At 45.8% G+C, this 25763-nt stretch overlaps 3 protein-coding genes and 1 non-coding gene across 4 annotated transcripts; all 4 read left to right on the top strand.

Moving 5' to 3' along the window:
* The first annotated feature begins 308 nt into the window (after positions 1-308).
* On the top strand, positions 309-9943 carry prkacbb (protein kinase, cAMP-dependent, catalytic, beta b). Its single transcript, XM_056597021.1, has 10 exons — positions 309-634; positions 4141-4202; positions 4315-4443; positions 4957-5055; positions 5140-5222; positions 5537-5663; positions 5773-5868; positions 6446-6568; positions 6779-6943; positions 7802-9943. Exons 1-10 carry the CDS (start codon positions 589-591, stop codon positions 7925-7927), a joined length of 1056 nt encoding a protein of 351 aa, XP_056452996.1. The 5' UTR covers positions 309-588; the 3' UTR covers positions 7928-9943.
* Positions 9944-10054: 111 nt separating this feature from the next.
* exosc4 (exosome component 4) lies at positions 10055-12418 on the top strand. The gene is made up of 3 exons (XM_056597024.1): positions 10055-10321; positions 10927-11133; positions 11719-12418. Exons 1-3 carry the CDS (start codon positions 10151-10153, stop codon positions 12070-12072), a joined length of 732 nt encoding a protein of 243 aa, XP_056452999.1. The 5' UTR covers positions 10055-10150; the 3' UTR covers positions 12073-12418.
* A 916-nt stretch (positions 12419-13334) lies between these two features.
* Positions 13335-23455, top strand: gpaa1 (glycosylphosphatidylinositol anchor attachment 1). The gene is made up of 13 exons (XM_056597016.1): positions 13335-13466; positions 13770-13888; positions 14186-14365; positions 14671-14782; positions 15473-15620; positions 16356-16457; positions 16790-16986; positions 17759-17955; positions 18636-18789; positions 19388-19456; positions 20210-20406; positions 20814-20984; positions 22340-23455. Exons 2-13 carry the CDS (start codon positions 13815-13817, stop codon positions 22581-22583), a joined length of 1845 nt encoding a protein of 614 aa, XP_056452991.1. The 5' UTR covers positions 13335-13466; positions 13770-13814; the 3' UTR covers positions 22584-23455.
* Positions 17148-17278, top strand: LOC130388406 (small Cajal body-specific RNA 8). The gene has a single exon (XR_008896431.1). It is a non-coding gene; the product is annotated as a small Cajal body-specific RNA 8 (non-coding RNA).
* Positions 23456-25763: the final 2308 nt, after the last annotated feature.

Raw genomic sequence — 25763 nt, 5'->3', positions numbered from 1 at the left:
TTAAATATTGCAAGCACAATATCAGAAAACAATGCAAACAGTGAAAGTTGAATGCGCAGCTACTACAGACATACGCAGCTATAACATATACAAGAGTGGGCGGGACCAGTCTGTATTTTCCATAGACATTACGCATTACGCATGACCTTTACGCGTTTATTTAATCCATAAATGCAATTCTCCAGTGCATTTGCAGACATTCTGTGCATGATGCACTAGAACGCGGAAGAAAGTCCAGGTATTCCAAACACATCTCCAACCAATCAGAAGCCACCCTGAGTGCCGCTGGGGGGGGGGGGGGTGGAGGGGAGGAAGAGAAGCGCACAAGAAGTGACCGCTAGCTTCATGTCAACGCTATCGCGATCAGCAAACACACAACGAGAGAGGGACGGATATCGATTAAAAAGGACAGGGAGGCCGCTTCGATCGTCCTGGAAACAGTGGGATCCAACGCTTGAATATATGCATCGCGTCCACACCGAGAGGGTGACTACGTTTTAAAAAGGACGGAGTTGTTGCAACCCCCAGAAACATCAGCTCTGCTTGGTGTCTCGAGCCAGCGCCATCTCTCCCGGTCCGGTGTGGACCATGGGGAACGCGGCCACGGCCAAGAAGGGCACCGAGCTGGAGAACGGTGAGCGATCCGCTCCGCTCCGGGGCAGGACGGGGGTGTCATGGTTTCCCCGTGTCATTTAATTAGTTTCCATCTTCTCCAAGCACTGGGTAGATAGGGCTGTAGCGTTGGAGATATCCGTTCTATACTCTTAATCTGTAGCCTACAAACAGGCGGGGGTCTGGGGTGGTGGTGGCGGGGTGTGGGTACGCTCTCCCTTGGCCATATTCACTCCATCACAGCCTGGTAAACATTTGGACACTATATTATGGATCAGGCTTGTGAGTGTTGGTGGGATCGCATCTCCGGATGACCTGAATTGAGTGTATAACCAGCAGCAGTAGTGTCTAAAACGCTGTTATCATAAAAAAACCTATGAGTTGTGAGGAGGGGGTATTTACCCTCTGAACCACCGGGAAAACATGATGTCCGCCCGCCCAGTCTACAGATGCATGCCCCTCCTGCACATTTTGTTTCTTTACTATTGTTTTTGTTTTAATTCTTTGGATGGTTTTGGAGAAAATATGTGTTGAGTTGAATGCACAATGCGTAAAGAGGGGATGTCTAGCCAGCCAGCTAACATTAGCTGCAGGGGATTAGCCTTCACAAGGCCCAGTCAGTCCCCCTCTCTTGATGTTGGTGAGCTGGCCTTTCCGTGGCTAGCTGTGCTGCACAGATCGTCCCGGTAGCCCTGGTGTTTGTCTTTCTAAAGGTGTATTTGATTAACTTTTTTGTTGTGTTTTTCTTTCCCAACACCACCGAGATCAGTTGGTCAGACCTGGGTGTTGCCCATTTAAGTTCTTATATGCCTCCAGCTAAAACTGGTTTACATCAACTTTGTGCAGTTGTTTCCACTATCTGTTTATGTCAAATGCAACGTAATCCCAACTTCAAAACATGATATTGTATTTTTTCTACTTAAGTTTGACAGCGTCTACTTCCAAAGCATGTTGTGTCCTTGCCTACATTACATAAACACAGCTGTGCCTCTGCAGCACAGTGACCAAATATGGAGAAGAAATGACAAATGCCTTCTTTCCATTCATAAAACTGGGCTCCACTACCGGGATCCCCTTTAACACTCAGGCATTCATGAAGTAAGATTACTAAGAGCTTTAGTTTTGACATAATCTAAATGTTGTGACGGTCCTGTCGTGCCACTCTCGCAGACAATATTATAATTGACCAGTAAAGGCTTGTCATCGCGACCTTCGTCAGAGGATAAGGGGTATTACAAGCTTTGAAAGGTTTGACGTAGCTGCAACTAGGCTAGAGTTAATTTGTGACGGTAAGCTTTGACGTGTGCGGGTAGGTGATGAGGCGATCCGGTTTGCTGCGTTCTCTGAAGTTTTTCCATTCTTTGATGGTGTTAGGATAGCGGTGGCTCTGTGTAAATAGACGAATCACACTAGATGGGGGGGGCATGCATGCACCATAGTGCTATCATCCAAATCATCCTTACAACATAGGGATATATCTTAGTTCAGAACATTATAAGAATGTTCAGAGGCAGCGGTGTTGCCAGCACCAAGCTGCTCCGGGGGTGGTGGCGATGGTTGGATCAGCACAGTGTCCCACTCTGGGTCATATCTTCACTGTGTTTAGGATCTGTAGGTTGTCAGGGGCTGGCTGTTTAATCTGGTTAAGCTGACCCTCTGCCCTGGGCTTGGGATTTGTGTGTGGTGAGTGAGTGGCCACCCTCTCATGACAAACCTGGAGTTCCCTATATAGCAACTTGTGCTGTATGTGTTGCCTGTTGGCCTTCCATGCGTACCACCTCTGCAGCGCTTTCCCTTATCGGTGCCGCAAATTCAAACCCACCGTTTTGGAGTTATCCGCGTGTTGTTGGCCACATGATAAACAATGTACTAGACCTATTTTACCAGAGGATAACTCGGCAACCGGTTTGCATTGAGTTGGTGTTCTTACAGACAGCATCAATGTCAGTAAAGGGTTGGTTCATAAGTTACGGCAATCGGGCATAATTTGCTGACTATTCATACATGTCTTTGAAATCCATAAGGAACACCATGTGATATTACTCGAATAATGGCAGGTTTGGCTTGAAAACAAATCCTTTTTCAGTCTGGTTTTTTAAGGGGTTAGGAGTTCCTGTATCATCATTATCATGTGTCCCCGGCTGAACACTCCTTCACTACAATCCCACAATCCCATCGATGGCGTTAGATTTGTAGCACACAGGGGGACCCCAAAAAACTGAACTCGACGATGAAATCTCCCGAGAAACAATGACCCAGTTATCCCCGTTGATCAGAAAGTTAATTAACAGTTAACCTTTATATGCCAACGGTCTGCTCTGCTGGAGGACCCCTGTCACAATAGCTGCGTCCTTGTATCGAGGTCTGGCGTACGAGGGTCCACTTCAGTTCGGCCAAACGGTCGTCCATGTAAATGTCAACGGGGTCGGTGCATTAGCGTTTGAGATCCTGCCGTTGTGTTTTGAAACTGAGCTGTTGCCGCTTCGCAAGCCGAATGTCATTCAGTTTTTTGTTGGGGAGAGATTATTTGTGGAAAGTGACAGAGAAACTATATGGGTTAGATAGTACTAGGGCTGAGTGCTTTATAGGATGGAACTTCCCTCTGTACTCTGCCTCTTGTTTTTATATCTGCTTAATCAAAATGACGACATTGCACGACTACATTGCTGACATTTCGACTGTTGATTGATATCTGTGGTTTTGTGAGTCGGTGTGAGACTTCATTAGACGCTACGGTCTTCAAATTGTTACACAGCCACGTCAAAGTCTACACTGTCTGCACCGTCCTCTATTTCGAGGGGATGTTCGCTTCGTATACCTAATCACATTGATTGTCTCGCTTTACTATTATTATTTTTTTAACACATGAAGTCTGTCAATATCTCTCTCTGTATCTCTCTTTTGGTATCGCCCGTCCGTGTGGGTGCCGCTCCTTCCTGCGTATCCCTGGTGATCTGTTAGAGACCTTTGGTAGGCTCCCCGGTCGCGCTGTGATAACTGGCCCAACCAGGTCTCCGTGTGCCTGTGTTTGTTAATAACAAATGCCTGTTTTTGTCACCCACATCTGTCGGTCTGGACATCCACTGTCTGCCGTGTTTCCCATGTAATGCCCTTGCCTTTTCTTCATTTTTACGCCCTGTGAGTGTCGTAGCCTGGCCCTGCGTGGTTAGTACAGAAATCGATGCACAAGACACAAGAGTTCTGTTTCGCTTTGATCCGAAGCAGAATTTATCAAACTCTTTTGCATCATTTCTTACTGTTATTCGCCTTTCCTGGACGTTGTTTGGTGTTGGTGTTGTCGTATCGATAGACAAGTGAAAAGATGTTGTGACTATCCCGTTTGCTATTACATGCAGATTATTCTCTCCCCTTGTTTTCTTTCCATCGTAACTAGTCTGTCTTGAGCCTCACCACCACAGCATTCCTATAGTTTGGTCTACTCCATGATACATCAATAAATGCCTAATTATGTGGTTGTAATTCTGGAACCAGGTTCTTTGAATGATTATGTCTCTCTCCCCTCTTCAGTGAAAGAGTTCCTAGCGAAGGCCAAAGAAGACTTTTTACGGAAATGGGAATGCCCGCCACAGGTGAGAGCGGGGAACGGAGGCCTTCTTGTATTTGCTTTAAGTCAAAGCGGTAAACTGGTTTGCGTGCGTCTATTGTTGGCCGACCGGTGTGTGCGTTTATTTGTCTCCACAGAGCACGACGTGCCTCGATGACTTTGAGAGATTAAAGACGCTGGGAACAGGCTCGTTCGGGAGGGTCATGCTGGTGAAGCACAAGTCCACCGAGCAGTACTTCGCCATGAAGATATTGGAGAAGCAGAAGGTCAGTGGGCCCGCGTTCTGCTCTGTTTCCCGTCTCTTTTACCCTGGGTGCTGGAGTTAATTACCCCATCACAATACCGGCACGGCGTCCTTAACCTAACTTGTGCAGAGGCTAAACACTGTGCTCCAAATATTTTGATTGGCACATGTTCTGCTTTTCGAAAGTGGCGAATGTGTTCAAGGACTGCGGCCCCAGTGTGTGGAGAGCCGGTCACATGGTATATCGAAATGCAGCACTCTGCGTCAATGGTACTTCATGCTATGGTCAGACTCAAGTGCGATGGCAGTGAATTGGATCTTGAAGCGTACATGAGTGTGGCTCAAAATTGTCACTGAAATTACATTTCTTTTTCATTCACATTTTCTACATCCACATTGCACAAAGACAATATCGGATTTGTTTTATGTGTAGTCTGAATATAGGCTGGCCTGAAGTGCTCTGGACTTTTGAGGACGATTTGGGATCAACCACAATTGATCCATGAATGGTCTTGTGTCTCTTTGGTCTGTTCAGGTGGTGAAACTCAAGCAGATAGAGCACACGCTAAACGAGAAGAGAATATTACAGGCGGTCAGCTTCCCCTTCCTCGTCAAACTCGATTATTCGTTCAAGGTACGGCGGCCATAGTTTCTACAGTATTATCTAGCCACACTGCATTTGAATAGCTCATCACTAATTGTATTCCGACGTTACTAGGACAACTCAAATTTGTACATGGTGATGGAATACGTTCCCGGGGGAGAGATGTTCTCCCATCTAAGACGAATCGGCAGGTTCAGGTGAGTGAGTGAATAGTTCAGACTAAGGTGTCTGGCTCCTTATCTATCCAATATCTCCCTCATGATCTGGGGTAGAGCCGTGGACACCACGGTACAGTGCGAGTGTGTCAACGCTAGTGCTTGTTGTGACCTGTTTGTCGCGTTTCGCTACCTGAAGCACTGTTGTGTGTCTCCCCACACACTCATCGCCGCGCCATTTCTCGGCGGAGTCAAGTTCTGCTCAATCGTATCCATTGATTACCTGCTCGATGGTGTAACATGCGGTTTCCGCGACACCTGTTAACATAATCCACCCCTCCCTTTTTCCCCTCCAGTGAACCGCACGCACGCTTCTACGCAGCCCAGATAGTGCTGACATTCGAGTACCTCCATTCATTAGACCTTATCTACAGAGACCTGAAACCGGAGAATCTCCTCATCGACCACCAAGGCTATATTCAGGTCTGCTTGCGGTTTCTCGCCAAACATGTGGACTGCTGCGGTTTTTGTTAAAACGAAATTCATATTCCTCCCAGGCGTGTAACGGCTGGTGCTCTCACTCCCCCACCAGGTGACAGATTTTGGATTTGCCAAGAGAGTAAAAGGGAGGACTTGGACGCTGTGTGGAACACCGGAGTACCTGGCCCCAGAGATCATTCTAAGCAAAGTAAGCCCCTCTCCAGGGACCTGTGGTTTGGTCCAAACAGCCGGCAACAAGGGGTCTGCAATGCATTCAAGCCTTTCTCTACGTTTTTATTTCGATTTTAACAAAGTAGATGTGGATCGGGTCGCTTGCTTCACACTATGTGATGCCCGTCAGTTCTAGAATAGATTTTAAAATCCTCTTATTGGTGTTCAACACACTCATTTGATGAGTGCCCGAATACTTGTCAGACATGCTCCCTCTAGATCACTCAGATCCTCTGGCCTTTGAGTTGTTCCCCGGGTGAGGTACGAGACCGTTAGTGTCTACGGTCCTCGCCTCTTGAACCGCCTGCCGGAGGAGCTGAGGGAATCACAATTTGTCAACACCTTTTTTAAAAATCTTAAAACATACCTATTCAGCTCAGCATTCTCCTCAACCATTTTATTAATTTCCATTGCATTGTAAAGCACCTCTTTTGCAATTTTGCATGATACGCGGTATATAAATAAGGTTTGATTTTAGATGTATATTTCACATTGTGATAATAAAGTAAGGTTTATACCTGTTTCTGTGCTGTCCTCTTGTTTGTGGTGTGTAGGGCTACAACAAGGCTGTAGACTGGTGGGCCCTTGGGGTCCTGGTTTATGAGATGGCCGCCGGCTACCCGCCGTTCTTTGCAGATCAACCTATCCAGATCTATGAGAAGATTGTTTCTGGAAAAGTAAGTGGTATCGATCTTTTTTAAAATTGTCATTGAAAATAATTGTTCCCCTAAGAAGGAACTCTACAATAGGCATAGCGTACATTTAATACTAATCATTTAGCCCCCAGTTCCTTGGTTTTTATGAGCGGCCTGTTAAGTTGACTTGCGTTGAACCCATGCTCTGTGTTAAAACCGCAAACATTGTTCTGTTATGCGTGTTTCCTTTAGGTGCGATTCCCTTCCCACTTCAGCTCTGATTTAAAAGACCTGTTGAGGAACCTGCTGCAGGTGGACCTGACCAAGCGCTATGGCAACCTGAAGAACGGCGTCAACGACATCAAGGGCCACAAGTGGTTCGCCACCACCGACTGGATCGCTATCTACGAGAGGAAGGCAAGTGGCTCTACGTCAGAGCCCCATGGATTCATTACTCATTGAGTTGGCAATGCTTTCACTTTATTTAAAAAAACAAACATTGAATTCACATCTTTTTTTAATTATTATACTACACAAGTACACATGTCAGTATAACACAATGGTTAGTTTGCCTACCTTTATAAACTACTGCACAATTCCAGCTATAAGGCAGCACTGTTTTGTGTCCAAATATCTTGAACGTATTTTTAAGGATGAGCCTCCCGCCACCATATTGCTCTTATTCTGGCGTGCCATACGTTCTACCAGACTCTGAGTCTGCAGGCTAATCTACATTTAGTTTAGAGAATTAAACAACCAATTATGTCTCAACTCATGCTGATGCGTGTTTGATTTCTGATATAATCCGCAGAAATAAGTTTCTATAATGCATTAGTCAACATTTTATTACTTAGAAACCCTGTAGCCAGAAAAGCTTGAAAAGAGGTTTGACTTTACCTGCCAGATCATGCAAATTAATAGATTTAGGTAAAATTATTTATTCACAATATTTGAGTAATTTATTTCATATTTGTATGTATTAATTAAAAAAATATATTTAAATATGGTCTGCTCATTGTGTGTGTGTGTGTGTGTGTGTGTGTGTGTGTGTGTGTGTGTGTGTGTGTGTGTGTGTGTGTGTGTGTGTGTGTGTGTGTGTGTGTGTGTGTGTGTGTGTGTGTGTGTGTGTGTGTGTGTGTGTGTGTGTGTGTGTGTTCTGCGTCCCATACCTCTCCTCTCCATCGATATGATTATTATTTAATGCTTTATTATAAAGTACTGTCTGACTTGGACTGGAGCCGCTTCGAACCCTTTATGTTCCTGTCCCTCCTCCAGGTGGAGGCCCCGTTCATCCCCAAGTGTCGGGGCCCCGGGGACACGAGCAACTTCGACGAGTACGAGGAGGAAGAGGTCCACGTGTCGCTAACGGAGAAATGCGGCAAGGAGTTTGCAGAGTTTTAAAGATACGAGAGCGTGGGAACATCAGGGCTAAAACACATAAAACACACCGCGGAACCACGGCGCTCTTCAAAAGGACTCTGGGAAGAAGAAGAAGAAGAGAGAGCAGAGACCGACGTTGTTCACGTCTACTACATTAACCCCTCGATTCCACACCGCTGAATGAGGTCGCCATGATCCACTTTATACTTTTACTACTTCTAGTTGATGTTGTGCTCCCCTTTTTAAGATGTTTTGTTTTACTTTGAGAGGAGAACTCGGGCCGACGCCCGAGTTCTCACCATTACAGAATTATGTGTCCGATGATACACACTAATGGCGACGCGGATCGCAGGCGTCTCATCCTTCAATCATATTTGTAGATAAAAGTATAAGAATATATTAATCTTGATACGTTTTGGAATTTCTTTTTAAAATCAGGTTTGAAAAGGTTACTGAAGAATGATACTATGATGTGGTGTGTGTGATATGGGATTGTTATTGTTATCGTCAGATTTCTATATGATGATATAAATATGTTGAAAGTGCTAGACGCTGGCACCTAATGTTCAGAGGCTAAAAGGGGAGGCTGTTGCAGAGGGTGTGCTTGAGTCAGTCCTGGTTCACACCTGTACGAGTTTAGCTGAAGGCAGAGGGTACAGCTCATGGAGGAAAGAGGGATATATATATATATATATATATATAGGAGAGATTTTGAGTTATACTTTTGTTTTTCACCCTATAAAACAACCAATATATCATATTGGTATGATGCAAGACAGTAAGTTAAATACTGACTCATGATTACTTTTATTTGGAACATTGCTATTGCCATGAATATCCACAATATTGATGTCCATTTTGGGGAAAATCTACATTCGTAATGTGGGCAATTCTACAATTCGTAATGTGGGCAATTCTACAACTTGATTTAAATGTTCAAACGCTTTCCGTAACTGCCTCTTCTATGTCAAATATATATGTATGGTCAGCCCCAGGTCCGGAGAATTGGCCGCGGTAACGTTCGTTCGAGCCAATTGCAGAGCAGTGGTACTGTGTCCTACGTGCATATCTGTCCGTTCTGTAAGACACATGAACGAACATGTTGAGTGTTTCAAAGCATGACCAAATAGAAAACATAACAGAAGAAGAAGGGGTGTCTCCCCCTCTCTTTGCTTTTGCCTTAGAGAACCATGTCCTCAGACCCCCCCCCACATCAGTTCACTGCCTACTCTTAGTATTCAGACTCAGCCAACAATAGCCATTGCACAAAATGACAAACCGTGTTACAGGAAGTAAATCTCAAATTTTGTTTTGTTTGTTTGGGTCTTATTGCTATGTAAAAAAAACTATGTAATTTGCTGTTTCACAAATGAGTTTTGCCGTGTCTACCATTATATTCACTCTGTTCCTATAGTCTGTCTGCTTATAAAAGAGAGTTTGATAAGAGTTTTATGAAGCAGTGTGACTCCAGTATAGGGGAAGAAGGAGACTAAATCCTTTTTAGGGATTGTAGAGAGTAATGTAAAGTTCAACAGTTTAATGTGTATAGGATTGCGGCTCTGTGCCTCAACGTTGTTTGTGAAGTATTGCAGAAGTACACTCTTTATAATACTGTTAACATGAAGATGTTTTTTCAATCTTCTAAGACAGAATTGCAAAATGGCATGTCTTTTTTTTTCCTCTCCTGTTGCTGTTACCAATTTGTTCCTTGTTTGTTCCAATCATTTTAAAGAATGTAGATTTGCAACTTATAGGGATGCATCTTTTGGAGAAAATAAACTTTCAAGGTACAAATGTCCTCACAGAATAATAGGTAAAAACCAGACTTCTCCTTTATACCACATTTAATCCATTCATTGTTTTAACTCATAACATGTGTGTATGCATTGTTTCATATGTTTTTATTTATACACATTAGAGATGCTAATAAATTTTATTTTTAAAAGTGTTAAAATACCTGATTTTCCAGTTACTTTCACTGAAGAGGTGAATACTCAACCAAAGTTATATGTAAAACACTTATTATATTACTGATGTGATAAAATCAGTATAACCCTTATAATAAAGAGAAGCACCTTAAAAAAACAAAATATACATTGATTGCTATTCATTTTGTTAAACGGGAACCTCAAACCGCAGTTGTCCCTCTGGACCTACCGTACCGCCTGTAGACTTATGGGTAATGTAGTACCAGAAGTCGGCACATGTGTTTTTGTTTCCCCCTCATTCAATTCTTAAAAAAAAATGGCAGGACTTGAGCTCCTCTCGGACCAGGGATACCGCCTGGATGGGAGAAAAGCCAACGAGCTGCGGAAAGTGCAAGCACGCATGGGAGTCTTCGCCCAGGCGGACGGCTCTGCGTACATAGAGCAGGGCAACACCAAGGCCCTGGCGGTGGTCTACGGACCCCATGAGGTGGGTAGAGAGCAGAGACCCTTAACGTTAAGGCCCTGGCGTTGGGGTACGGACCCCATGAGGTCTGGCGGTGGTGTACGGACCTCATGAGGTGGGTAGAGACGGTCCACGGTCAGCTAGCTGCCTCGGTCACACGCACTGGACCGTTGAGAGGACTTGATAGGAGCTAACGTTAATAGCAGGCACGTCACATGCTGTTCACCTACCAGACAATATGACTTCTAGAGTTGTCAGTGGAGTGAAAGTGCTGAATGATTTTGCGTGTCACCAGCTGACAATATCTGAACTTAAGCAATGCACTTTTTGTACTACTGTATGTCGGTGTGGAGTTTTGGGCTTTGCTTGCAACTTTTTTTGATGGATCCAATGAGGTCTTAACATGGTTATGTATGATGACGTGATCCAGTTATACATTGCTAATTGTAGGCACAAGCTAAGAGATGAGTTACTTCGTGAAGGTGGGAAAAAGACAAGGTGTTGGATCTGCCTTCTACAGCCAGCTAGAATAGGCTTCATGGCCTGACCAGGGGTGAACGTACAAAGATGTACCAGCGATCGGTGCCAAACATGACCACAACCGTGTCCGGTTGTATTTCCTCCCCCAGATGCGAGGCTCCCGCAATCGAACCCTCCACGACCGAGCTGTCATCAACTGTCAGTACAGCATGGCCACCTTCAGCACCGCGGAGAGGAAGAGGAGGCCGCACGGAGACCGCAAATCCACGGAGATGAGCCTCCATCTCAAGCAGACGTTTGAGGCGGCCGTGATGACCCAGCTGTACCCACGCTCACAGATCGACATCTACGTCAAGGTCGAAGCACTTTCTCATTCCAGCAGTTGTCATGTTTTACATCGGTGCTTCAAAGAGAGGTCATATCACTTACTTGTATTAACTGATGCAAATATGTTGCACACATACTGATAAGATAAAACTATATTATGATGCAATACAATAAAAATACAAGATACATGACAATGTAATACCCTAACCCTAGTGCTAAGGAAAAAACTAAAATAGATGCTAAAGTAAATGCTAAAGTAAATACAAAAAATATAAACAGTACACTAACCCTATAAATAATAAAGTGGCCTAGTGCCAGTAATTCTTAGTATATTAAAGGTCCCATATTATACCACCAGGTGTGAGTGTTATTAGCCGTTACAAGCCATTTTGAAAATCTGCTGTTTTAGTGACATCACAAGTGGGCGTGTCCACCTAGATCTATGACGGATAGAGGAGCATCGTTTGCTACAGTCCACTGGGCAGAATGCTCTATCAGCGTACATCTAGGTGGACCTTTTTTAAAGTGTGTAAATGCATAGTAGACGTGTGACGCGTCAGTACAAGCGTTCACTCCAAACAGGTTTTCCAAACGTCTCACTCCCCTCCCACCAGGTGCTGCAAGCCGACGGCGGCAACTACAGCGTGTGCGTGAACGCGGCCACGCTGGCCATCATCGACGCGGGCATCCCCATGCGGGACTACGTGTGCGCCTGCACGGTGGGCTTCGTGGACGAGACGCCACTCGCCGACCTCTGCTTCGCCGAGGAGAGCGGCAGCTCCCTGGCCCTGGCGCTGCTGCCCCGCGGCGGGCAGATCGCCCTGCTGCAGATGGACGCGCAGCTTCACCAGGACCACCTGGAGGCCCTCATGGACGCGGCCATGACGGCGTGCAAGGGAGTGAGCAAGGTGCTGGACGAGGTGGTGAGGCGGCACCTGCAGGAAGTGTCCGTGCTCACCGGAGAGTGAGGCGGCGGCGACGACGGAGAGGGGAGAGGACTTTGAGGCTTTGTTGTTTCCGGGGCCATATGCTGGGAGAGAATACGGGACCTCGGTTAAAAAGGAATCGACAAATGTTTATGTGTTTTCATCATGTATTATTATTTCGATTCTTTTTTTTTTATTTCCACTGCTACATAAATAAATCGTACTTTATATAAAAGTGTTTTTGACTGAGGTGCATATGTGTTGTAGAATCATGTGTAGTGTCGCAATCAAATCTATTGCAAGATTTTAAGATTTGCCTTCAACAATGTGTACCACCTCTGGTGTGTGCTACATGTGTGTATAATAACTGATCCATAGCTTCATTACAGCCATTGATGTTAGTGGGCTATTAAACGGCTTGTTGGCTTTCAAATGTATATCTACAGATGGGTTCAGTGATCCTACCTCAGGTATGTGGGAGCTCTTTGTGTTCCCCTGTTCAGTGTAGTGTTGAGTCTAGATTCAATGACGGTATTTCTCTGGATGTTGCTGAACATAAGGCAATGGACGTGGCTACTGAGTCCATTGAGGGATCAGGGAAGGAATTCACAGAGTGGTTGGTTTGGACTCTGCAGTCATGGCCCGGCATGGTGGGGGCTGGTAGGCCGTCCAGATGTGGAGGTGATGGAACAGAAGAAAGGTTGTTGAATAGGATTTTCATGGGTGGAAGTATGTGTAGAGCTGGAGGGAAACTAAATGGTATTGTACAGCAGTTTGAATTGGAGAGCGGGTTGGTCATCTTGGGGAAAACTTATGTCCCAAATGAAGAAAGAGATTAACATGGAATGGCTGAGTAGGATACTGGGGAAAAGGGGCAGGATTTAGAGGATTCTATACAGGGGCGTAGCCAGAAAAAAAAGAAAAAAGAATCCTGAACGGAAACGGTCTAAAGAAAGCTGAAATATATGCACCATTAGTTTGATCAAACTTTGACTTATCATTCTTATTTAAAGTGTTATAATCCGACTTTCTGAATAAATATTGCACTTAAAATACCCCCCTCGACAATCAAGTGCCACCCCAAATATAACGCTGGCCACAGTAATAAAATCCTGGCTACGCCCCTGATTCTATAGTAGTCGGGGTATATAGGCCTATAACTCGTATATTAAATTATCTTTTTATTTATTTGTTATCGTTTATTCGCTAGAAATCTGCATTCACTTGGTCAACCGTAGGGGGCCATCGTAAACAGTAAGTAGTCCAGGCGCCCAAGGTAAAGAGAAGGAAGAAGAAGAAGGCTGTCAGACGTCCTTTGACATGCGCATGTCCGGAAGTCGGTCCGCCGAAGCAGTGGTCCTCCAGGAAAAAGGAAGGGGTCGAGGAGTAATGCTGCAGCGGTGGAAACGAATCTCGTAAATGCAACCCAATATTCGGTAGGAACAGTATTCTTAAGATGATATATGTTAATATTGAATATCGATCATACGGCATGTATTCACAAATTGGCATTTACTATGGCTGGTAATCGTACACAGCGCCACTTAGCTTAGCTTTCCACCTTCCGACCAATCGATACGATGACAATGGCAGCCGATGATCTCCACCAAAGCATCGATCCCATTGACATTAAACGTGTATACAATGGCAACATAATTGCTTTTCGTGCAGGGTTGATTGTAAAAGTAAACGTTCGCTGTGAGTGTGTTGACGAGGTCGGTGTATCCTGTTTCCCCCAGATCCTGACACTGCCAATGCGAGGGGAGTAGCATCATCACAGCGCCATGGGACTCCTGTCAGACCCCAACAGAAGGCGTGCTCTGATCGGCATGCTCACCCGCCTCAATGCCCCGATCTGGTGAGACATCACGTTTTTTTCTTTTGGCACCATATTTTGTTCCCCCATATACATACCAGAAAAAAATATATTTTCTCTCGGTCTCGGTTACTCTCCCTTTCTTTGTGTGCACAGATATGTCTGTACTTATTAAGTCATCATTTTGGACAGGATTCTATCGATAAATTCATCATTTTTTACATATTTGGTGTATTGTTTTGGAAATGCTGTGGAAAAAATTAACAAATGTATAATAATTCTCTCTCTCTCTCTCTCTCTCTCTCTCTCTCTCTCTCTCTCTCTCTCTCTCTCTCTCAGTATGATCTGCTACATGGCGGGCGTGGCCTGGTTCATGGGCCTCGCCTTCGAGCCGTTCAACCTGCGGACGTACATGTCGGAGAACGCCATGGGCTCCACCATGGTGGAGGAGCGCTTCCCGGCGGGGGAGCGGGCGCTCGCCACCGGCCGGGAGTTTGCCGCGCATAAAAAGAAAACGGGGTAAGGTTGAGACGTTGCCTCTGACGGGATATAATGTATGATATAAGATGTATGATATAATGTTGGTCGCCGCCTCAGCAAGTTTTTATTTATTATTAAATGTTCATGTTTTTTTGTGATAGAGTGAGACAGACAGGAAGGGATGGGAGTTAGAGGGGAGGACATTCAGCCAAGGACCACAGGTAGGGTCGAGCCCAGGTGGCTGCGATCAGGACTGAGCCTTCATGGTACGCGCTGTACCTGTGAGCCACCGGGGCGCCCCTCAACTATCGTTGGAATTAAGACGGCCCTCTGTTGTGTTACAGAGGCATGCCGGTGGACTGGCTGGTCAGGACCATGCAGGCTCGAGGGCTGGAGGTCTACACGCAGCGCTTCTCCCGCAAGCTGCCATTCCCAGATGAAGACAAGGAGAGATACGTGAGTCCATTCATTCATTCAGGGGTTTTCAGCAGATGCTTTTATCCAAAGCGACTTGCAACCGTTCATTCACACACCAACGGTGAAGTCAACCATGCAGGGCGACAGCCAGCTCGTCAGGACCAGTTAGGCTGAGGTGTCTTGCTCAGGGACACCTCAACCAACTCTACCTCCTGAGGTAGCCGAACCCCCATAAGAACTGTGGTTTGTAGTGGCATGCATTTATGTGCGTCTATATGTGGTGAGGGGTTGGGTTATATTATACCACCAGGTGTGGGTGTGACTAGCCAGTCCAAGCTGTTCAGAAAATCTGCCTTTTCCCGTGTTTTAGTGACGTCACAAGCGGGTGTGTCCACCTAGATGTACACTGGGTAGATCAGTCTACCAGCCTACCCAGTGGACTGTATCAAATGTTGCTCATCAGATCTATCCAGAAACATCAAGGAGTACACGCCCACTAAAAGGTGACCTTGGGTGTCTTGAAAGGTGCCTCTAAATTAAATGTATTATTATTATTTATTATTATTAAAACACAGGAAAAAGGCAGATTTTCAAACGGCTTGTAACGGCTAAACGTCACCTAGCAACAGAGTACAACCACATTGTCGATCAGCTGCAATTGGATCTCGACCGAGTGGGAGATCCTTAATCGCCCCCCCCCCCCTCTTCCGTCTCCCTCTCCCCTCCCAGATGGTGAAGGGAACCAACGTGTACGGGATCCTGCGGGCCCCCCGGGCCCCCCGCACTGAGGCCCTGGTGCTGAGCGCGCCCTGCAGCCCGGGGAACGAGAACAACCAGGCAGTGGGACTCCTGCTCGGCTTGGCTCAGTACTTCAGGAGTGAGTATGTTCCGTTTGTCTGAGAGGAGGGACGGTGCATCTGCAAATGGTAACCAGACTGCATTTATACAGCGCTTTTCTAACCAGTGGCCACTCAAAGCGCTGTACAATACTGGCTAACATTCACCCGTTCATGCCCACATTCACACACCGACGGCGGTGTCAGTCACGCAAGGCGACAGCCAGCTCGTCAGGAGCAGTCAGGGTCAGGCATCTTGCTCTGGGACACCTCGACACTCTCGCTAGGAGGAGCCGGGGATCAATCTAGCAACCTTCGGGTTATCAGCCAACCCGCGCAACCTGAGCCACATGCGCCGATGGTGATACATTCACCATCAGCCGAGATCCAAGATCCAAGAGCTTTATTTGTCACATGCAGACGAGTATACAGTGAAATGAAAAGGTGACAATGGTGCAGAAGCAGTTTGATACAAGATACAAATATAAGATGTATATTATATATACGCTCTTTAAGAAAATGCAGAGCAGTAAAAAATCTGTAACTAGTTGTATACGTCTTTCTTTTGTTTGTGTGTGTGTGTGTGTGTGTGTGTGTGTGTGTGTGTGTTGATGATTGTGAAAAATACAACGGGATTAAAAATAAATAGCAGAGCAGTAATAAATACACAGCACTGGTAACCATTTGCATATCATCAAACATGAATGCAGTGGCCCGCAACACTTCCTGGAGTTTCCTGATTGGTTGACCGTTTTATTTTTTCTGCTTTGCAATAGGTCAGATCTATTGGGCCAAGGATATCATCTTCCTGGTCAACGAGCATGACCTGATAGGCATGCAGGCCTGGCTGGAAGGCTACCACCACACCAACACCACAGGTAAGGGCATGCATATACAACCCTGTTACCTCACCACCACAAAGGCCACCACACCACAAAGGTAGCTGAGCTGGGCACGGTTTATGCAAAGTCTGTATAATCAGTTGACACACACACACCACTAGACGAACACACACACACACACACAAACACACACTACTAGACGAACACCACTAGACTCTCACACACTACTAGACGAACACACACACACTCACTCACTCACACAACTCCACACACACGCACAACTCCACACACACACCCCCACCCTTTATCTAATCCACATGGAACATTCCTTCCCCCCCAACACAACGCCCGGTCCTCGGCCGCCCCAGGCATGGACTGGTCCCCGCTGCAGGGCCGCGGCGGCTCCATCCAGGCCGCCCTCTCCCTGGAGCTCAGCAGCGACGTGGTCACCAGCCTGGACCTGGTCCTGGAGGGGCTCAACGGCCAGCTGCCCAACCTGGACCTGGCCAACCTCTTCTACGCCTTCTGCCAGAAGATAGGGGTCCTGTGCACCACCCAGGGCAAGGTAACGGCCCCGGGTCAGAGGGCGGCGCGGGGGTACGCTGGTCGTTCAGGGCCGTTAGCACACGCCCTCGTCCAAAGCAACTTACAATGAGTACGTTTGTCAGGAGAAAGAGAAACCACGATGTATCAATGGCGGTTCAGTAGGGACGTTCATAGGAGAAGAGGGAGGCGGTTGCCTGCGCGGGGCTGAGCCGTGCGCTGCCCGTCACCAGCCCTCCCAAGAGTGACCCCGCTCTCTGATGACCGTGCGGACCTGAGAGAAATCCCCACGGACAGATACGGAGCAGACACGCCTCTTGCTTCCTCAAAATCACTGAGGAATGCCCATTTATTTATTTTAACACAAGCTTGGTAGCAGACGTCTTCATGCCTACAATGGCTGTGTGAGAACTGGCATTCGAAAATGAGGTTTTAAGTGTCAATGAAACAATGGTTTCTTTCTTTCTGTTCCCCGTGTAGAATAAAAAAAACTGAAAAAAGGTTCATAGAACCAAGTGCAAAGCACTAAATATCACTAGGTTAACCCATTCAACCCCCGCATGCAACAAAGATAGCCAGGATAAGACACTACGATGCTAAGCACTAAAAAGACAGCTAGGATAAGAACATGCAATAAGTGCGTACATTTAGTGCCAGGACGAACAACACAGAACAAATAGTTATTCTTCCAAAAAAATTTTTTTTTTTTTTTTTTTTCATAAATCCTCATCGAGTTCGAAGCCGTATCGGTTTTATGGACGTCCGTCTTCTCTTCCCCTCGCTCTCCGCCGCAGCTCCCCAGGAACGACTGGGACACGACGTCGGGCTACAGCCACGCGGTGCAGACCATGATGCTCATGGTGCTGAAGCAGGCCAGCAGCCGGCCATGGGGCGACCACGGGCTCTTCCTGCGCTACCACATCGAGGCGGCCTCCATCAAGGGCGTCAACAGCTTCCGCCCGTACAAGACGGACGCCACCACCGTGGGCAGGTGGGCACGCCACTTCTGAGGTCTTTGGTTGGAACTGCGTGTTTATGTCTGACCACTAGAGGGCAGTCTCTTCATGTAGATTACTTTTATTTGTGATGCCCCCAATCACAGGTCGTCTCAAAGGGCTTAAAAAGGCGTGTATATATGACAGCCCCCTGACAATAGCCCCCCAGAGGGAAAGACCAAACTCCTTAATTGTGGGGGAGTGGGGGGATCCCTCCTTCCAGGGATGATCATGGTGCATGGGTGCCATCTTTGACATACGTGCATAAATACTGTACATACATGCAGGCAAAACTAGTTTTCACCGGAACTCAAATGCATTTCAAATACGCTCCCACAGAAAACCTTTAAAAAAAACAGTCTTAGTTTAGGGAATAGATGCAACAATAGCTGCATTTTGCACTAGAATCAACCCTAGCTGGTACCACTACCACTTGATCACTTTAAACTTCTGCCACTCCATTTTTATATTTTTTATAATTTTTTTACTTTCTAAACCTGCAATGTGGCTGTTGAGGTACCAAGCAAAAAATAATTATACCTTTTGTGGATGTACTTATAGGTGTACAACAAGAATGTAACAAAAGCAATTGTGAATCCGAAAAGTGATGCTACCAATCCAGATCGGTGCGGTTCTAAATTTGATTCCTGCGTTTCATCCGCCCCTCCGTCGCCAGGCTCTTGGAAGGAATGTACCGGAAGCTGAACAACCTCCTGGAGCGCCTCCACCAGTCGTACTTCTTCTACCTCATGCCCTCGCTGACCCGCTTCGTCTCCATCGGTTACTACATGCCGGCCTTCGGCCTGCTGGCGCTCATCCTGTTGCTTCGTGTATCCTCCCGCCCTTCCCGACCTCTTCGCCTCCGGCGTTCCCATCTCTGGCCTTTTGGTTTCTGTAACTTGTGAAGCTGTTGTGGTGAAATATTTATTGATGACGTCCCACTGTATTGAGGGGATTTAGCAGATACTTTTATCCAAAGAGACTTACAATAAGTGCATTTGTCAGAAGAAAGACAAACAACTTTACTTCCCTGTCGGTACTGTAAGGATGTTCAGAGAGCCAAGTGCCAAGCACTAACAATCTCTAAGGTAACCCATTCCACGTATACAACAGAGATAGCTAGGATAAGATCCTACCCGACTCAGTACAACATGCAATAAGTGCCTACATTAAGTGCCAGGACGTACTACATAGCATTAGTAGGAGGGGTATGTTGCTGATGCGTGATGCATTGATAAACACCCGAGTCAAACATCTCGTACTGCTACGGCTACCTTGACCAGTGTGCAGTTTTTTTTTGTAACTTGTAAAGCTGCTTAGGTGTAGTATTTATTCAGAATGTCCTATGTATGTTGCTGATGCACTGATGAACACAAGATTCCCAGCTCTCGTACCGCCATTAGCTGCCTTGACCTTGAGCGTGTCCAGGCCTTAGACCTGTGGGTTCAACTGTCCTCCCCGCCCACCAGAACAACAGAAGACGGCGTCGAGGTGGTGGTGAGTCAAACCAGTGTTTTTTCCTTTTATTTCTTCTAAACGCATGTTAAGACCGGTGTTTCTACTTCATTGAGAGGCGCGTCATGGTACCTGGTCCTGGGGAACTGTACACGCAGGTTCGACCATCCACTTGTGGGAAGATTTGACCATGTGAAGGGGGATCCTATTCATACGCTACATGGCGCTATTCTGGCAGGTTAAGGTGCATCCTGTGCACAGATAAACCATGAGTAGCATTGTGGCAGCGGATGAAAACACAACTGCTTTCTACTACTTAATATTCAGTCATTACTGTAGTATTAGAGGCGGCATGTTGCTCAGGAGGTAGAGAGGGTTGGCTGGTAACCGGAAGGTTGCTAGCTTGAGTGTCGAAAAAGACGCCTCACCCTGACTGCTCCAGATGAGCTGGCTGGTTGACACTGCCGTCGGTGTGTGCGTGAATGGGTGAATGCCAGGCAGTATGTAAAGCGCTATGAGTGGCCACTGGTTAGAAAAGCGCTGTATAAATGCAATCCATATACGTTTTAATAATTATGTTGATATATATGTATTGCTGTATAAATTATAACATGGATATATTTTATGTGTATTCAGTCTACGCATTTTTTTTCATCAATTTACAAAAGCAGTCCATCTAATTTTTAATGGAGTATTAATAATGTTGATGAATATTACTTTATAAATAACATGAATCTATTTTATGTGTGTTCAGTATTCCTTCTCCTCACCCTGTGCCCCCTCTCTGCCCCCCAGCCCGCCAGCCCGGGGGTCCTCTCCATCCTCACCCCCCTGGTGATCAGCCACCTGACGGGCGTGGCCCTCTACACGCTGCCCGTCCTCTCCCAGGAGCTCGCCGTCGAGCACTTCCCCGTGTCCGAGACGGAGGCCGTGGTCCTGACCGCCATCGCCATCTACACGGCGGGCCTGGCCCTGCCCCACAACACACACCGGTAGGGGGGGACTCGATCCCGCGACACACACCGGTAGGGGGGGACTCGATCCCGCGACACACACCGGTAGGGTGGGACTCAAACCCGCCACATAGTGAACCGCAGTGTTTTGATCATTTATGTACGCCCTACGTGTATTTATGGTCCATTTGAGGATACACGTCCTTCTATGGTCATCAATAAGGACATATGTCCATATATGGACACAGATCCTTATATGGGTCATTATTGATGACCATATAAGGATATATAGGATGTATAACATCCAAAGCAAAGGGAAAAGTTAAAAAAGCATGATATCACCCCTTTAACTCAAACTGCACCGTACCACAGTGGCCTCAACTGCCTGACCGCCTGCATACCTGACCGCCTGACTGACCGTCTGCCTCTCTGACTGATCTGTGCAGGCTGCTGGCGGGCGAGGGCACGGAGCAGGGCTGGAAGGTGCTGAAGCTGGTGGCCGTGCTGTACCTGGCCGTGCTGCTGGGCTGCACCGCCCTCATCAACTTCTCCCTGGGCTTCATCCTGGCGCTCAGCCTGGTGCCGCTGGCCGCCTTCATCACGCCGCACGTGCCCAAGTAAGTATTCCCCGAGCGGGGTCTGTTAGTGGGTGTAAACGAGCGCCTAATTAGATTAGATACAGCTTAATTAATCCCCCGTACGCAGCCCAGCCGCAGTGGAACAACGCAGGATATAAACACAAAGTTCCAATTCTAACGAAAGATTGACGTTAACGCTAATCTAAATGCTAAAGTAAGGACAAGACAAACGGCGCAAACAACAAACAAACAGGGCAAACAAAACCTTTCAAACCAATTCAAGGTTGTATCAGCGATGTTGGGGTGACGTCACTTCTAAAACTATCATGAACGCAGCGCAAAACCCCGCAACACCCATCCCTTGTCGCTGATTGGTTGGCATACTGTTTATTTTGGTTTGGAGTGGTTGGTAGTACCGTTTTCTTTTTGTGCGCTATCTCTGAGCACAGGCTGCCTACAGAGATGCGTTTTTTGACGGCCTGCTTATGGGGGCGGGCAGCTAGCGGATCGGGAGGAAAGATCAGATGAATGTGATCATTTATGTTTCGGCCTAGAATCGCTGATACAACCTTTTTAAAGTAGGGTATCGTTGTTTTTCATTGACTTGGAATGAGCCCTCTGTCTTTAGTGGAGGGTTCTCTTCCATGGGGGCCGCCATTTTTGTGAAGTAGCTTTGAACAGTCAGACTGCTCTCTGGGAACACGGGTAAACATTTGTTTTGGGCTCAGAGTTGCTCTCCCGTTTTGCAAAGCATCCACACTCATTTCCCCTAAACAGCGGCCCTAAAGAAGGAATCACAAATGGGTCCTAGTCTAACTAGTCTAACTAATGAGGATAACATTGGTAGGGAAGGGCCCCCCCTTCCCTTCTAGGGTTAGGGTTAGGGGGGAGGTCGGTAGGGAGTATCAACTCCCTACTGTACATTGGTATCCGATGAGGATCCCAATGTTATCCTCATTGGTAGACTACGATCCATATGTGATTCGTTCTTTAGTGCCGTCGCTGTGTAGGGGAAATTAGTGTGGATGCTTTGCAAAAGTGGAAACGCCTACTGGCCCGTGACACAGTGCAGGCGACCGCGGCCGTTGGACAGAGTGGGGTGAGGGGGGTGTTTAGTTCTGGATAGCCGCTATTTAGTTCTGGATTCTACACACAGGACGTTTCAATGATGGACTGATTTTAAATATATTCTTAAATATTTTTATTTTAAATAATAAAATGTTTTATTTTAAATATTTTAAGTACTTTTGTTGCAAAAATCTAAGTTTGTAGTTAAAGTGTCCTTTACCAGGAAAAATAAATAAAATATATTGCATGTTAAACAGGACCTGTTGACCTAACCGCTCCCCCCCCTCTTCCTCCCCCCCCCCCCTCTTCCTCCCCCCCCTCTCCAGGACGCTGTCTGCCGTCGTCATGGTGATCCTCAGCCCGGGCCTCACGCTGCTCTTCGCCGTCTTCTTCTTCCAGGAGCTGCAGGAGACGCCGGTCACGCTGCAGGAGGGCTGGATGCTCTACCTGTCCGTCATCTCCCAGGGCATCCTGGACCACGCCCTGTATGGCTCCCTGCTCTACCCCCTGGCCGCGCTGCTGGTCTACCCCTGCTGGCTGCTCTTCTGGAACATCCTGTTCTGGAAGTAAGGCACCGAGGCTCCAGGAAGGGGCCTTCGTTCACGGGGCGACCTCTGTGCTACGAGGGGTGGTGGTGGGGGGGGCCGGCCGACCCCTGTGGTACGAGGGGTGGTGGGGGGGCCTAAAGGGAGAGAGGGAACCCTCTTGGAGGTGTCTCTCCCCCCCCCCCCCCCCCCCAATGGGAGCATGAAACCACACGTCCACCAGAGGGTTTGGCGAAGACAAAAGTCGGGACACATTCAGATTGTAGGCCACTTTAAAGCGGAACATCCAGGGAGCTTCAAGCTGAGGATTCGGTGATTGTTTTTATAGCTTGAGGTTCTGTTAACGCTCAACCTTTTTGAAGGCTTTTTAGTAGAAGGTTTTGTTTTGTTTTTAAAACTCAAAACAAGGGTGAACACTTGTATATGGTTGCATATAAGGGAAAGGTTTGGGATTGTGTATGGCTTGTTTCTGTGGACTCTTCATGTAGTAATGCACTGACTTTTATTTATATTAAAAATAATATTAAAAAGGGGAACTTAGAATGCATGGAATTGTTGAATGAACATTTGGCGGCGGTTTGATGTTGGGGTACGGACAAATGGTCAAGCCAAACATGGAATGTGGTTAATTGTTGGCCTTTTGAGAGGTCTGTTCAAATGACACCACAAATTTTTATATTGTTTTTTATAACCTTCTGTTCTTATTTATAAATGCCTAAATAAACTGAATTGAAATCGATATTGACCATGTGCTTGAATGAATCAATTGATTTTGAAACCAAACATTCCACCGATAAAGCATACCACAAGGTACAAAGTAAAGCTCCATCCTCTGAACGCACCCATTTTGGTAACGATAACAAACCTAAATGCAACAAACACGATTACTTGGCAATGGCATGGGCCCCGTTTCCCGAAAGCATAGTTGGTAACGAACGTGAAAACGCTCGTAGTATAGCTAAGGAGGACTCTAGGGGTACTCGACTCGTATGGGTGTGCTTGGAGCATCGTTAGCCTACTAGCCTCAGTGGCGTCACCAGCGGACATTCCGTTTATTGGATGCGTTTTATTAAAACACATCCAATACCACGGATTGTCCAGCTGGCGCAATTTCGCAATACCCCAAAACTGGTTGCCGCCGATATGTTACTCATAGAATACTGTTAAATGTCGTCAAAGACCTGACGACCAGAAGTCAACAACTTAATTTATTGCAGCAATTTAAAATTCCAAAAATACACGTGCAGCCGAAATGTACGATTCCAACGCCACGTCGCAAGGCATATAATAAAATAAAATGATTTCATTGCTCTTGTCTCCCCTCTGATTTTAATTTAATCATCGTGGTTAATGTCCTCACATTGATCAATGACAGAAGACATAGGCCTACTGTTCACGAATCATGCTGAGACCAGCGGGGTTCGGAGAATTTCTGCAGGCGTTTTTTGTTGCGATTGTTTGCCATAAAGCACTGATGAGGTTCATTATTTATTGGACCGTGCCTGTAGTCTTTCTCGTTGTGTTTTCTCTACAGCCTTTATCTGAAAAATTGCACAATAAACGGCCAAACTCTTTGCATGAAAAATTATCCTTTAAATCCAGAAAAAAACATATGTGTCATCCAGGGCATATAAAGACTGGGACCAGAAAATAATTATTTTCTCTCCATTGACACCCATTCATATTCTTCGATCTCATAGGTCCCATAAGATGTCTATGGGTCCCATGAGCTCTACCGGAAGGGGCCTGACATCGCCACTCCATAGCAGAGTTTCCATTGTCGGTTATTACCGGTCATTGACCGGAAAAAAATGAGGAGGACCGACAATTCTAAATGTCCACTCCCCGGTCAGAATGACTAGTGGCGACTGGTCATTAGGGGCAAGTCGCTACTCTCTCAAAAAAAAATAAAGGAAAATGAAAATGAAAAAATATATATATATAAAAAATAGAATATATATATATATATATATATATATAAAAAATAATCTCCCCAGAAAGTACTATAAAATAACAAGTTCGGCGCTTTTATTTAATTTTTAGTCGACCCTGGCTTGCTTCTTCCGGCTGAGTTTGTCTGGAGGTGCAAGAGGGGCTCTAGCCCCACCCATAAAAACACATCCATTTTAATGTTATGTTTTTTTTCTTGACGACCAATAAAAAACAACAGTGTTACCCCTTAAGTTTTTTTCATGACGACCGATAAAAAACGACAGTGTTACCCCTTACGTTTCATTTGATAAAAACGACAGTGTTACCCCTCATGTTTCATTTGATTAAAACAACAGTGTTACCCCTTGTGGTTTTTTTCATGACGACCAAAGCAAAACAACAGTGTTACCCCCTATGTTTTATTTGATCAATATCGACAGGTTTACCCCTTATGTTTATTTCATGACGGCCGATAAAAAACGACAGTGTTACCCCTTATGTTTTTTTCATGACGACCGATAAAACAACAGTTTTACCCCTTGTGTTTTTTTTCATGACGACCAATAAAAAAAACAACAGCAAAAAAATAAACATAAGGGGTAACACCCTTATGTTTTTTTCATGACGACCGATAACAAATGACTGCCGACGTTTTTGCAGGGATCCGAACCTGAGCTGTTTGGAGTATTAACCTCTGAACTTATCAATGAGTACACTCCACTGCACCACTGAGGTGATGAAAATTCACAATGATCAATCATCAATAAAGAGGATATACATGACATTAAAATGTATGTGTGTTTTTCTATTATTTCCCTTATGTTTTTTTTCATGACGACCAATAAAATACGACAGTGTTACCCCTTGTGTTTTTTTTCTTGACGACCAATGAAAAACAACAGTGTTACCCCTTAAGTTTTTTTTCGTGACGACCAATAAAAAACGACAGTGTTACCCCTTGTGTTTTTTTTCATGACGACCAAAGAAAAACAACAGTGTTACCCCCAATGTTTTTTTTCATGACGACCAATAAAAAACGACTTATATTTTATTTGACAAAGACAACAGTGTTATGTTGTTTTTCATGAAGACCAATAAAAAACAACAGTGTTACCACTATTGCACACTATTACACACGTGTGCAATAGACATGATAGCATTACGTTTCAAATTAAAGATATTGTGTTTTCCACAGAAATTGAGCCGCGTTCGCCAGTAGGGTAGGCAGAGTGCACTCCACTGCACCACTGAGGTGATGAAAATTCACAATGAT

This window comes from Gadus chalcogrammus, chromosome 8 (genome assembly GCF_026213295.1).
Source record: "Gadus chalcogrammus isolate NIFS_2021 chromosome 8, NIFS_Gcha_1.0, whole genome shotgun sequence".
NCBI classification, from domain to species: Eukaryota; Metazoa; Chordata; class Actinopteri; order Gadiformes; family Gadidae; genus Gadus; species Gadus chalcogrammus.
Note: the sequence above shows the minus strand (reverse complement) of the source record. Positions and strands in the feature narration are given on the sequence as shown.

Excerpts from the sequence above, each read along its gene's own strand:
- prkacbb (XM_056597021.1), top strand. The coding sequence starts at position 589 with ATGGGGAACGCGGCCACGGCCAAGAAGGGCACCGAGCTGGAGAACG. Across the intron at positions 4,203-4,314 it reads AATGGGAATGCCCGCCACAG|AGCACGACGTGCCTCGATGA; the intron begins GTGAGAGCGGGG and ends TTGTCTCCACAG. Across the intron at positions 5,664-5,772 it reads ACCACCAAGGCTATATTCAG|GTGACAGATTTTGGATTTGC; the intron begins GTCTGCTTGCGG and ends CTCCCCCACCAG.
- exosc4 (XM_056597024.1), top strand. The coding sequence starts at position 10,151 with ATGGCAGGACTTGAGCTCCTCTCGGACCAGGGATACCGCCTGGATGGG. Across the intron at positions 10,322-10,926 it reads TGGTCTACGGACCCCATGAG|ATGCGAGGCTCCCGCAATCG; the intron begins GTGGGTAGAGAG and ends TTCCTCCCCCAG. Across the intron at positions 11,134-11,718 it reads AGATCGACATCTACGTCAAG|GTGCTGCAAGCCGACGGCGG; the intron begins GTCGAAGCACTT and ends CCCTCCCACCAG.
- gpaa1 (XM_056597016.1), top strand. The coding sequence starts at position 13,815 with ATGGGACTCCTGTCAGACCCCAACAGAAGGCGTGCTCTGATCGGCATG. Across the intron at positions 17,956-18,635 it reads GACGCCACCACCGTGGGCAG|GCTCTTGGAAGGAATGTACC; the intron begins GTGGGCACGCCA and ends CTCCGTCGCCAG. Across the intron at positions 19,457-20,209 it reads AAGACGGCGTCGAGGTGGTG|CCCGCCAGCCCGGGGGTCCT; the intron begins GTGAGTCAAACC and ends TCTGCCCCCCAG.